Source organism: Heteronotia binoei, chromosome 4 (genome assembly GCF_032191835.1).
Source record: "Heteronotia binoei isolate CCM8104 ecotype False Entrance Well chromosome 4, APGP_CSIRO_Hbin_v1, whole genome shotgun sequence".
In the NCBI taxonomy this organism is placed as follows: domain Eukaryota; kingdom Metazoa; phylum Chordata; class Lepidosauria; order Squamata; family Gekkonidae; genus Heteronotia; species Heteronotia binoei.
In genome coordinates this window covers 76,127,370-76,140,504 of record NC_083226.1, presented here as the reverse complement: position 1 = coordinate 76,140,504, position 13,135 = coordinate 76,127,370, and the positions used below count along the sequence as shown (strand labels likewise).

General features: G+C 41.2%; 1 protein-coding gene across 8 annotated transcripts in view; it reads left to right on the top strand.

Annotated features, from left to right (window-relative positions):
• The window catches only part of AGTPBP1 (ATP/GTP binding carboxypeptidase 1), a 135,108-nt gene that overhangs the window by 75,455 nt on the left and 46,518 nt on the right, over nt 1-13,135 (top strand). For all 8 annotated transcript variants that reach the window (XM_060235437.1, XM_060235429.1, XM_060235433.1 and 5 more), the window contains 2 exons: nt 1,573-1,781; nt 10,548-10,725. In XM_060235437.1, coding sequence (XP_060091420.1) covers nt 1,573-1,781; nt 10,548-10,725 — 387 coding nt within the window. The remainder of the gene's footprint in view (nt 1-1,572; nt 1,782-10,547; nt 10,726-13,135) is intronic.

Below are 13,135 nucleotides of genomic sequence, written 5' to 3'. Positions count from 1 at the left end.
TGAGTGAGGCCTGCTTGGGCTGGCTGGATCTCTAGCCAACTCAAGCAGGTCTCACTCACCCGGGGCTCTCCTTCCTTGTATCGGGTTGCTTTTGGCTGGGGGACAGCATATGCTAATGAGCTCCATCACCTATTTTTCTACAAAACGACCCCTGTATATAGTTATAAAGCTGAAAGGTGATATTTATTGTTTGCAATGGAGCATATAATCTTGTGTGCTGAAAGACTTTGTTGCTGGTAAGGGAAATTCTGCTAAGGGAAATTAAGAAAAAAAGCAAAAACAGTGTAAATCACATAGACTAGACTTCTGTTTTATTTTATTGCAGTGGATGTTTGTATTATACAGACTAATTTATTATGTTTTTATCTTGTCCTTCCTCCAAGGAGCTCTGGGTGTCTGCATAGTTATTTCCTTCCACCATTTAGTCTTCATAACAGTCCTGTAAGTTAGGTTTAGGATTGCCAAATCTGATCGTCACACTGGCAGGGGAAGGGAAGGGACTTTCTGGGAGTGGGAAGGAGCATTGTGACATGCATACATAAACCAAAAATGATATGGGCAAGTCAGGGATGTTGGAGGTGATGCTCTGGTTTTGGGGCAAAACTCTATGGTAGAATTTGCTTCAAATCATAGAGTTTTGCCAAAAAACTAGAGCATCAACCCCAATGTGCCTACAGCAGTTTTGTTTTCATAGACACATTGCAATGATTTCCAGGTTCTTGCTGGATAGAGGGGGTGATAAGGGGAGAGGAGTGCCTGAAATCAGGAGACCCCCCCCCCCCCCACATTGGGGTGCCTGGCAGCCCTAATTGGGTTAGGCTAAGAGAGAGAGCAAATATATCCAGAAAGCTTCATGGCAAAGGGGAGGGATTTCAGTCTACATCTTCCCCAATCTATATCCAACATGTTAACCATTACTACTACATTAACCATTACTACTATATCCAACATGTTAACCATTACTACTACACACTGGATTCTACCTCTTGACGGAGCAGATCTACTATGAAACTAATGAAATTTAAGCTTCAGGGCCCCTAATCCTGGAGGGGATGTGAAGCAACTTTTTTTTTTAATGAGTGAATTTTTGAACAAAAATGATGGAGTTTTTTTGTGTTTGTTATTAAAATAAGGCTATTTTAGTGACAGAATCATAAGTCAATGGGCTGAAGTACTTAGTATTGACCTTAAAATATGCTCTGATTCTGACCTCAAAATGTCACTGTAATTTTTGCTCGTTGAGAAGGGGCCTCCAAAACAGTTCAAGCTTCAGGGTCCTGGAAATGTAGGTCAACTGCTGTCTGTCAAAATCAATAGCTTGGCCTTGAAACATTGGATTCTCTGTCAGTTTTAAGAAACTTTTAGAACCACTTCATATGTTCCAACTTCAACATTTGCCTAAACTGATAATGTGAGAATAAGATAAATATGTAGCATAGAGGTAGTTTTCAGGGGAACCAGTTATTGGTACTAGGTTGTAGTCAGTTTTTTTCTCAAAAAAACACTTATTCGATTCTTATTAAGTTTGATACTTCAAAACAGCTTGATAACTTTGAAATCTTTTTTCCTAAGAAACTAATGCCAGGAGAGCAGTAGACAGAGGTTATGTCCACGTGCTTTTAACAAACTATGTAGACTGGCACCGTCATGATAGCCGGCATAGACATATGCTGACCCGCAAAGCAATCTTGCAGTGTATTAAAAATGTTACAAATACCAAACTTGGAAGAAAAGCATTTCTTGATGTCAATGGGATGAAAATTCTGTACAACACATCACAAGTAAGTACTTACATTGCCATGACTGAACAGGGAATCTTCTTTCTATGTTCTTAAAATGAATGCAAAAATATATTTTATAAATATTCCAAAATTTGTGTATGGCCAACTCCAAAATGGCTGCCCCCCCCCCCCCGGCAATCATAAAATATTGTTTTAAACTCCATGTCCTGGAAACTGTGCCAACAAAATTATTACTGTTCTTCCTTAATTGAAAACTCATCTTCCTTCATGGCGAAACATAGTCAATCTGATCAGCTACTTTTGGAGGGCACCTTGCACTTGAATATGCATGTCCTAATTATTTTGTCTCATAATCAGTAGTCTTTCCCTTTTAATTTAGGATTTTTATTATCACAGGGAAGGTCTATGCATGCACATTTTTAAAAAGGAAGAAGGAGTTGCAATGTTGATTCAAATGATTCTGTACAGAAGCTATGCACAACAGAAGTATGTTCCAATATCTGCTGATGGATGTCCCATCAAGGTCAAACAACTGAACTGCTATCCTTGCCACAGCATCCCACTTGGGACAATTTGTTCATAGCTATTTGTTTTCTGCTTATGGTTTTTTTTATTCAGCCTTTACACTTAATTAAATGTCTCCTTCATCAACTTAATGCCAGCTCTTCCACACTGGACTTTTGCCATTTATTTGCATTGATTGCATGGACTTTCATTGCATACTTTCTGAATGATTAATAGCAGTTGTAACATGTATTGTTCACAGTAATCATGCTTCTGTTGTTATTGATGTTTCAAGTCTCAAGGTAATCTAGGGACAGCATTAATTTATAAATACCAAAATTGAAGCAAGAGAGCCTCCAACTGAACCATCTATTTCAGGGTACTGAATCTTATTGAGCCTCTGAGTATTTTTGAAATTTTGTGTTACCACATATATGGCCAACTCACAAAATATTATTTTAAATTCCATGTACAGGAAACCAAAGTAACTTGACAGTTTCTAAAATGAAGAGTTCCCAACTGGAAAAAAATGACAGATGGGTACACATTAGAGATGGTTGTTTACTGCAAAACTTGTTTGCAGCTCCACTGATCTCAAATTTACTATAATACCTAGGCTTGAAAAAAAATCTGTGCTTTATACCAATTTGTGCAGCTTATTGGACCCTTGCACTCATTAAGCTTAGGTTTCATGCTCTGAGTCATCTCTTCCTGATTGGGAGCTCATCATTCTATAAACTGCAGGTTATTTCAGTTTCCTGTATTTTGTTGGAATTTAAAACCATTAATGATTAAGTTATCAGGTATGCCTAGATCCTTCTTAGTTACTTTTTATCCTATTTCAAAACTGAAGTGTTAGTATAGTAGTAAGAGCCATGAGAAGCTAAAATAACAATAAATCCTTTGAGATTAAACTGATACACCTCATGGTCAAATATATACTTGAAGACCTGGAAGCTGTTTGGAGCTGACTTTGTTATAGCAATTATCTTCCAAAGGGTGAAGGCCTTGCAGTGTTGTCCCTGCAGTGGTTAAATTATTGGATTAGGATTTGGAAGACCCAGGTATGAATCCCCACTCTGCCACAGACTCACAAGGTGACTGTCAACTATTCACAACCTAACCTATCTCAGGGATTGGTTGTTGTGAGGATAAGTTGGAGGAGTGGGGAGAATGATGATGTGTGTTGTTTAGAATTCCCAGCAAGGAAAAGTGAAGTATAAATAAATGGACATATATTTGTTTCTGTGTGAAGACATTTGTCTACCAGTTAGCCTGGGGCCATAGTACATAGGGTTTTCTTGCTCTGTTTTATCTTCATAATCCTATACAACAGGTTACCTTGAGAATGACTGTCCCAAAGTTACCTAGTGAGCTTTGTGCCTAGGAAGATCAGAATCCAATAATGTAACTGCTGTGCTGAACAGGTTCTTAGTCTGTGCTTCTTTCACTGTTTTTTTTTTAATTGCAGTTTTTTTTAAGACTGTACATGCAACCTTGGGCATCAATGCACTCTGGCTGCTCACTGAAGAAAGCTTTTGTGCATTACTTCAATTTATAAAAAGCAGCTTAAAACATACTTTAGTGTTTTTGCAACATGGCGTAGAAATTACTGTTTTCCATTGAAGTAACTTCTGTTTGTTTTAAGTAAGAGTTGCACACCAAAGATGTTTGACAGCAAAAGCTTGATTTTCTCCTGGTTTGAAGACCTGGTGGTACATGAACACACCAAGTCACTAGGTTGGCATTCCAGAAAAAAGTTTTGGATATAACTAGGATCAGTTTTATCACTGAATACTTTAAACTGCAATAATTTAAATAGTACATTCAAAAGGCTTAACTTGAGCAACTTGGATGACCATGGGGTAAAAGGATTACTGAAGGAGGATAGGGAAATGGCTGAGAAGCTGAATGCATTTTTTGCCTCCGTCTTCACTGTGGAAGATGAGAACTTTTTGCCCACCCCAGAACCACTAATTTTGGAAGGGGTGTTGAAAGACCTGAGTCAGATTGAGGTGACAGAAGAGGAGGTCCTACAACTGATAGACAAATTAAAAACTAATAAGTCACCGGGTCTGGATGGCATACATCCGAGTTGAACTTGTGGATCTTTTGACAAAAATCTGTAATCTTTCATTGAAATCTGCCTCCGTTCCTGAGGACTGGAAGATAGCAAATGTCACCCCCATCTTTAAAAAGGGTTCCAGAGGAGATCCGGGAAATTACAGGCCAGTCAGTCTGACTTCAATACCGGGAAAGTTGATAGAAAGCATTATCAAGGACAGAATGAGTAGGCACATTGATGAACACGGGTTATTGAGGAAGACTCAGCATGGGTTCTGTAAGGGAAGATCTTGCCTCACTAACCTGTTACATTTCTTTGAGGGGGTGAACAAACATGTGGACAAAGCAGACCCGATAGATGTTGTTTACCTTGCTTTCCAGAAAGCTTTTGATAAAGTTCCTCATCAAAGGCTCCTTAGAAAGCTTGAGAGTCATGGAGTAAAAGGACAGGTCCTCTTGTGGATCAAAAACTGGCTGAGTAATAGGAAGCAGAGAGTGAGTATAAATGGGCAGTCTTCTCAATGGAGGACGGTAAGCAGTGGGGTGCCGCAGGACTCGGTACTGGGTCCCATGCTCTTTAACTTGTTCATAAATGATTTAGAGTTGTGAGTGAGCAGTGAAGTGGCCAAGTTTGCGGATGACACTAAATTGTTCAGGGTGGTGAGAACCAGAGAGGATTGTGAGGAACTCCAAAGGGATCTGTTGAGGCTGGGTGAGTGGGCGTCAACGTGGCAGATGCAGTTCAGTGTGGCCAAGTGCAAAGTAATCCACATTGGGGCCAAGAATCCCAGCTACAAATACAAGTTGATGGGGTGTGAACTGGCAGAGGCTGACCAAGAGAAAGATCTTGGGGTTGTGGTAGATAACTCACTGAAAATGTCAAGACAGTGTGCGTTTGCAATAAAAAAGGCCAACGCCATGCTGGGAATTATTAGGAAGGGAATTGAAAACAAATCAGCCAGTATTATAATGCCCCTGTATAAATCGATGGTGCGGTCTCATTTGGAGTACTGTGTGCAGTTCTGGTTGCCGCACCTCAAAAAGGATATTATAGCATTGGAGAAAGTCCAGAAAAGGGCAACTAGAATGATTAAAGGGCTGGAACACTTTCCCTATGAAGAAAGGTTGAAACGTTTGGGACTCTTTAGCTTGGAGAAACGTCGACTGCGGGGTGACATGATAGAGGTTTACAAGCTAATGCATGGGATGCAGAAAGTAGAGAAAGAGGTACTTTTCTCCCTTTCTCGCAATACAAGAACTCGTGGGCATTCAATGAAATTGCTGAGCAGACAGGTTAAAACGGATAAAAGGAAGTACTTCTTCACCCAACGGGTGATTAACATGTGGAATTCACTGCCGCAGGAGGTGGTGGCGGCCACAAGCATGGCCACCTTCAAGAGGGGTTTAGATAAAAATATGCAGCAGAGGTCCATCAGTGGCTATTAGCCACAGTGTGTGTGTGTGTGTGTGTGTGTATATATAATTTTTTTGGCCACTGTGTGACACAGAGTGTTGGACTGGATGGGCTATTGGCCTGATCCAACATGGCTTCTCTTATGTTCTTATGTTCTTAATCATAAACATTCTTATTGACGGTTGAAAGTCATTTTCTCTGAAAGAGGTGCAGTTTAACATAGTTTCTGCTTATTTCAACTTGTTTATGTTTCATGCAGAAAAGAAATAAATGTTCTCCTTCAGTGGATTGAGGCATCCAAAACTGGTTAGGTTATGTCTCCTCTTGCTTCAGGCAGGACTATGCAAATTTGTGGTTGCCTTCCTTGGACAGAATGAGAGAGTCCGTCCAGTTTGAATAGCCCTGCTGCTCCGGGAGTATGTTAGAGTCTAGCTTTACCTTGATATTCTTTATAGAAGATAAGTTGTCACTTAGACTGACAACCAAATTATCTAACAATGATGGAAAGCAAATCCTCCAAAAGATCACAGACTTGGATGGGGGTGGGGATGGGGATTGAGGCAAAGAAACCATCCCCACCTGAGGACTTGGGCAAAGGGGAAGCGCAGCTGGAAATCACCATTTCATCATTGCACCCAGGAGAAAGGTTGGGAGGTTCCAAGGCTTTGGATCCTTCCCTGACCAGTATGACCCCATCTTTGCCCTCAGCATTCTGATGAGCCCCCGAGGTTGGATGGCTAGAGAAGGATGAGGAGGAGCAGCACTATGGTGAGCACAACACTGCAGGCCGGACCACCAGAATTTCCATAACTGGCACCTATGGACCCACAGGCAATGAGTCAACATCCATTTCTGCAACCTCAGCCCCCTTCAACCCTCCAGTATTGGGCCAGAACACCCCCTCCCCCAGCAGGGTTCACAGTTTTTATGGCAAGCTGGACTTCTTGTTTGCAAGCTCCTGTCACCATTACAGAGACAGCAGCATCTTTCAGAGCACCTAACATGGCACGTGTTATTTTCCCCACCTTTTTTGGGCAGCCCCCACCTGACTGGATGGTGCAGACATGGAGGTTGGCTTGGATTCCTTCCTTTCAACCCAGGGGTCCTGTTGTTGTCTCTCAACAGATACAGACAGGGAACAGGAGAGAGATAGATTATGAGAGATAGATAGGATGAGGGGGAGAGTGATGTCTAATGACGCAGAAAGATCTGGATGATCTTGCAGGCACAGTCCATCCCGCACTGCCCCTGAGTCCTCAGCATCTTTCCCATTGTTCTCAGAGACCAGCTCAGACAAAAATGTTTCAGAACTATCAAAAAATCTCTAAGAAGTCCTTGATCAGACAGAGAGGAGTCCCAAACTTCCCACCCACCCACCCAAAAGCCCAGATCCACACCAAAAAGAAAAAATTCATCTAAGATGCTGGGGTCAGAAGTGGAAGACAACCCCTCCATTATCTCCTCGACCACTATCACTTCTGACAAAGAGGAGAGAGAGTGGTCTGGTGAAGAGTCTGTCACTAAGGATAATTCAGCCAGGCTTTTTCAGCTCAAACACTTTCAGAGGCTTCTTAAGAGGGTGGTGTCCACCCTAAACTACTCTTTGGAGGTGGAAGAAAAACCATCCACCACAACCTCTGCCAATCTAGATGTTAGAAGCTTTAAGAAGCCAATAAAAAATTGACAAGTTGTCCATTTCCTGAGCATTTTGATGAGATCCTTTGTTTTGAATGGGCAGTGCCTGGTGGCGGCTTTTCCCTGGAGACTGTCACCAAGAATTTTTACATCCTTCCAGATGAGACCATGGAGGATTTGAAAGTACCCTAGTGTATGCTCTGGTTGTGGCTCTACATTTGGGGGTGGTGCTTTCTAAGTATGGCGACAATGTCCTAAAAGATCCAGTGGACAGAAAAAATGAGTCTGTTTGCAAGAAATCTTATACAAGCAGCATCCTTAGAAGTTAGTGCAATCAGTGGTGTTGTCTAATTTTACTCGAGCAATAGTCATCTGGGCAGACAATCTATTGCAACATCCGGATCCACTAATGCTCAAGAGGTCCTTGCTAAAAAATCAAGTGAACAGCACAGTATCTGTCTAATGCCTCTCAGGACAATATACAGTTCTCCATCCAATCCCAGGCAGTGAATATAGTGATGAGAAGGAATCTTTGGCCAAAACAATGGAAGGTGGGTCCTTTATCAAAAACTTTCCATGGTAGAGTTCTCAGGACAACTACCTTTGGGGGAGGGATTCTTGGACAAAGTCCTAATTAAAACTAAAGAAAAGAAAAAAGCCAAGCCTTCTATGTCTTCCAGTAAGGAGGAGGACTACAAGTCAAAGCCCTTTCATTTCTTTGGATCCTACAAACTTTCCCACAGTGGCAGAGACTGTAAAGACAATAGAGAGGACATCAGTTCAACTTCCAGTCAAGGTTTCAATTAAAGCAGTTCTCCAGTTCCAAGCAATGGGACACCATCACACAAGGGAAAAAGCCCTCTGCAGGACAACTACAAAGATTAGTACACCAGTACTTGCTTCCTTCTTGCTTTGCAAGGCTTCCTCAATCGCACAGAAGCTACAGAGCAAAACCTCAGTCTTCTCCATTGGTTGAGGCTCCTCCCCCTCCTGGTCCCCTGGGGAAGGAAGGAAAGAGCCAGAGTTTCCTTTGCCCAGGTCCCTGGATCACACAAGAGAGATACAAAGAAAGCACCTTTAGGACCAAAAAGTGCTAATGTTTTAAGCATGTTTTGTTTTAAGTTTTTTTAAAAAAATCTTTAGTCATGTTTGTGTCCTTTAAAAAAAAAGCTTTTATCTCTGCTACCTAATCTTAAATAGGTACACACATGGCCCAGCCCAATATGGCCCAGCCTGGCCTGACAAGGTCTCATTTAGGTCAGATCCGTCCCTCATAAGAAATGAGTTTGACGCTCCTGTTCTAGACATTGGGGCTATAGAACTCATACCACCCCCCACCCCCCCGTAATGCTTTCAAGGGGCATACTCCTATCCTCTTCATAGTACCCAAAATCAGGTGAGTGGAGGGCCAAACTCAGTTTAACAGACCTCAGTGTCTGGGTAGTCCAACAGAAGTTCTGCATGGAATCCCTAAGGACTATTCTCCAATCTCTATGTCAAGGTGACTTTCCGACTTCTTTTGGACTTCTTAGTGATTGGGCAGTGAACCAAAGTGTCAGCCCTCTGGAATCATCAAAAAGGATATTATAACCTTCTTGCATACTGGATGGAAGAAAGAACTGTGACCGAACACTTTAAAGAGACGTGGTAGCTATTGCCATAGTTCTAGGCAACAGGGGAATGGAGAATATAGCCTCTGACAAACATGTTAAAAGATATCTAAGATGTAAGGTGCAATTAGCTCCTACAGTTCTATACAGGTTCCCTGCCTGAAGCCTGTCAAAAGTTCTGCAGGCACTAACAAAGCCTCCATTTGAGCCCTTGCAATCTATTGTCTTAAAGCATCAATCATAGAAGGTAGCTTTTCTAGTTGCTATTACTTCAGCTTGAAGGGCCTCAGAAATAGGGACTCTATCTATAAGGAAGGAGTTGTGTACCTTCCACAAGGATTCTGTTGTGCTTAGGACCAGGGCTTTTTTTCTGCCAGAGCCCACAGAAGCAGAGCTCCGCCATGTGGTAGCCACATGTTTCCAGGCCAAATAGTGTGACCTAATATGCAAATGAGCTCCTGCTGGGCTTTTTCTTAAGACTGATCCATCTTTCATTCCGAAAGCTAATTTGCCTGTTCATTTAAGCCAACATTTGTCTGCACCTTCTTTCTGTCCAAAACATACACATCCAAAAGAAATATGTTATAATTTGGATGTCAGAAGACCCCTTTGCATATATATAAAAAGGATAGCCACTTTCAGGCTTGCTGTTTCTCTTATCTCATGGGTCTCTACATTTTGCAGAACATTATCTAGGTCTACCATAGTCTTCTGGATCAATAGGTATATCCACAAGACTTATGAGATTCAGGGCTTCAGGGCTCCCATTGGAGTAACAGTCCATTCCAGTACAGCAGCTTCCTCAACCAGGGCTCCTGTTGAGCTGGTCTTCCTTTACTACTTTTGTGAAACGTTATAGGATAGACCAATAAAACTCCATAGAGGCTGCCTTCGGGAGAATAGTTCTCCAATGAGTGTTGGATCAGTGATACTATGTTTTTTTCTCCCACCCAGACTTTGCTTGCTTACATAACCAGTTTTAGATACCTTCCCCCACCAAAAGTGAAAAAAACATTGGACTGAGGTCTCGTCTTTTCTCTTCAATGGGATGAAGGCGTCCAATAAACCCACCACAATTTATCCTGGAATCCTTGCATGTTTGGTTTAATGTTGCCATTTGTAGAAATTATTGTGTTATTACTTTACTGTACCAGTTAATCATTAAAAATTTAAATACATTGTTTTTATGGGGTTATGTGAAACTGTATGGAGCTAGGCTATTCTATGTCTGGAGGGCAGGGCTTTTTTGTAGCAGGAACTCCTTTGCATATTAGGCTACACCCCGCCCCCCGATGTAGCTGGAGGGACACCCTTGTTCTTCCCAATAAGGCATAAACAGATTTGCATAGCCCTACCTGGAGTGAGAGGAGGTATGACCTAAGCAGTTTTGGATGCCGTTGCCCTGTTGGAGAGAAGAAACCTTCAGGTAAGTCCAGTGTTTCTTCCCACAATCAAATTATATGTATCTTTTGAAAATAAAAAACTTACCTGCTTTCATAGTTCAGCTATCGTTCATAACGATCAAAATATGTGGTACACAGTGTTTTTTACTGTATTGTGACTTATTTGTGTTATTAGGAATGCCTTGCAGTAAGAACTCTTGATCCATTAGTCAACACTTCCAGTCTGATAATGAGAAAATGTTACCCTAAAAATCGTCTTCCACTGCCTACTATTAAAAGTGCTTTCCATTTCCAATTACCTGTCATCCCTGGTAATGGACCAGTGGCTCAACTGTACAGTTTGCCTCCTGAAGGTATGGTTAATTCTGAAACATAATGGTTTCCTCAATAGTAGAGACAATTATATAGCTATAGAAACTTACAACTGTGTTCTTTTTTGTTTATACTGCTGAGATCTGATTTTATGCAATTTAACATAGATTCTTCTTAATATATGCATTTTAATGGATTGAGAATTCCTGTAGTGTAGTAGTTTTGTGAAAGTTCAGATGTATGCCTATATGGTAAAAGATGAAAACAAGAAACCTTAATTTTAATTTTGATCTGTTAAGGAAACAATATAAATTTCATTTATGTTTCGTTGATTATTTAATTGCCTTTAATGTATCTGATTGCTCTGTTAAGTTTACTCTGCTCAGTCAGCCTTAAAATGTGCTCTCTATATCAACAAACTTTTTTTAAAGTTTGAGATTAGGGTTTTTTTTAAAGTTAAAATGGATTATTGTATCTGGACTGAAAGTATTTTCACAGGCATTTCACCAGCATCTTAGGTTTATCACAGACAATATATAAGCTTGGAAATGGTGGTAAGCAGGGTTGGGGGGGGGGTTGGAGCAGGAATGCACAGGGACACAGTTCCAGCTGCTTTGGTGTCAGGAGGTGTGACCTAATATGCAAATGAGTTCCTACTGGGCTTTTTCTAAAAAAAAAAAAAGCCCTGATGATAAATTATGCTTCCTGATATATACTTGATTGTTTTTTAAAGCCACCTTTGTTTCCATTTGTACCTTACTGGGTATGTGCCTTTTCAGGCATGGAAATAAGAAAAGATAATCCTGAGAACCTTGGCAGGTATAGGTGCATCCTTGTTTAAACCAGCTTTAGTGATTAGGTTATCTTTCTTTTGCTCCATTCTTTACTGCTCCTTCACCCATCTCCCATGCTGTTAATTTCATTGCTGTTGCCAGTTGTGCCTCTGAATTCTTATAACATCAGCAAATGCAGACTTCAGAAGACATGCTTGCTGAAATAACTGTAGTTGTGCCTTTAAATGTCAACAAGATTTCATATGCTGTTCCTATTCGGTAGTCTTGTATTTCCTTCATGCCTTCCTGTACTTCCCTGCATTTTCTTTTGAAGTGCTCTTTCAGTGAAGCACAGAAAATAGGAAATTTCTTGCCTTCCTTCTGAATGAGAACAAATTTAAACAGCATGAATTGTCTACTATTCTTTTTTTCTTTTCACTGCCAGTGCCCTTGTGAAGGATCAGGTCAGAGCCTACTTGGGAGGGCGACAACTTTAAATTTTTCCCCAGTCACCTTCCCTCAGTCATACTCACAGAAATCCTGTCAGAACTCTCAAATTGGCACCAGATGTTTTTAAAGTCAAAAACCACAAAAATATTTATTAGATAGCAAAAGGCAAGGGAGAGGAATCAAAATAATATTGATTATAACTAATCAAGAACAAAGAATCAGTTGCCAGGCAGAAGTTTGGCAGATAATCAATTACTATTCACAGAGATTTATCAGGCTGAAGTAAAATATAACTTATTTAACACTGGCAGGAGATTTTCAAAAATAACAAACAGGCAGGCTTCAGAATCCTACTAGATTCTACTTCAGGCAGGCTGTGCCTTCTGGGCACTTAGAATGCTCTACAGCTCAGTTGTTTAGCCCTGGCTTTGGCTATTTAAAATCATAAAAATAACAAACTCACTCCTCACACACACAGAACTCCTGACTGGTGTCAGTTCATTCTCCCTCATAGATACACTACTAGCTATCTTCCAAGACTCACACCCCACACTGGATATGTCTCAGCCCTCCAGCTAGTCTTCTGGTCTGAGTCTTGAGTACCCTACTGACCAACAGTCCTCCCTTTTATGTGTTGGTTTCAACTCAGTTTAGACACAGATTGCCTGGTTGTGCTGGCAAAATCTCCCTCAGAGAGTTTCAAACTGCCTTAAAACTCTCTCTTCCAGACAGAGACTACACACAACCCTGTCTCCCACAAGGAGCCCAGCCTCACTGGCTGATCTCAGCCCTTTGTCCAGTTGCCTTTACAACTGACCAGCCTAAGCCCACAGTCTTCCCTTCAGACTCCTTCTCTGAAGACCTAACTCAAAGACTCTCCAACTAAGACCCAAATTCTGAGGTGTTCCACTGCTAAGCAAACCTCATATTGTTACTTTTCGTTGCTAGGGCAACATTCTAGCCAGTAGCTGCAAGCCTGTTCCCCAGCTCTCAGGCTAAGTTCCTGAGTCCATCACAGCCCTCTTATACCAAGTCTATCTGGGACTGGACAGGCAGCATAAAAACACTGTATGTTACGAATTCCATGGTATTCATGGTGCTGTTTCCCTTGTAAAACTTTCTTTCATGTTACAGAAAACTTTTCCCTTTTGTGAGAAGGTGTCTGAAACAACACAGCATGAAGTGCTGCAGAGCTACTGCAGATCCATCTGCTTCATATTAACCTTAC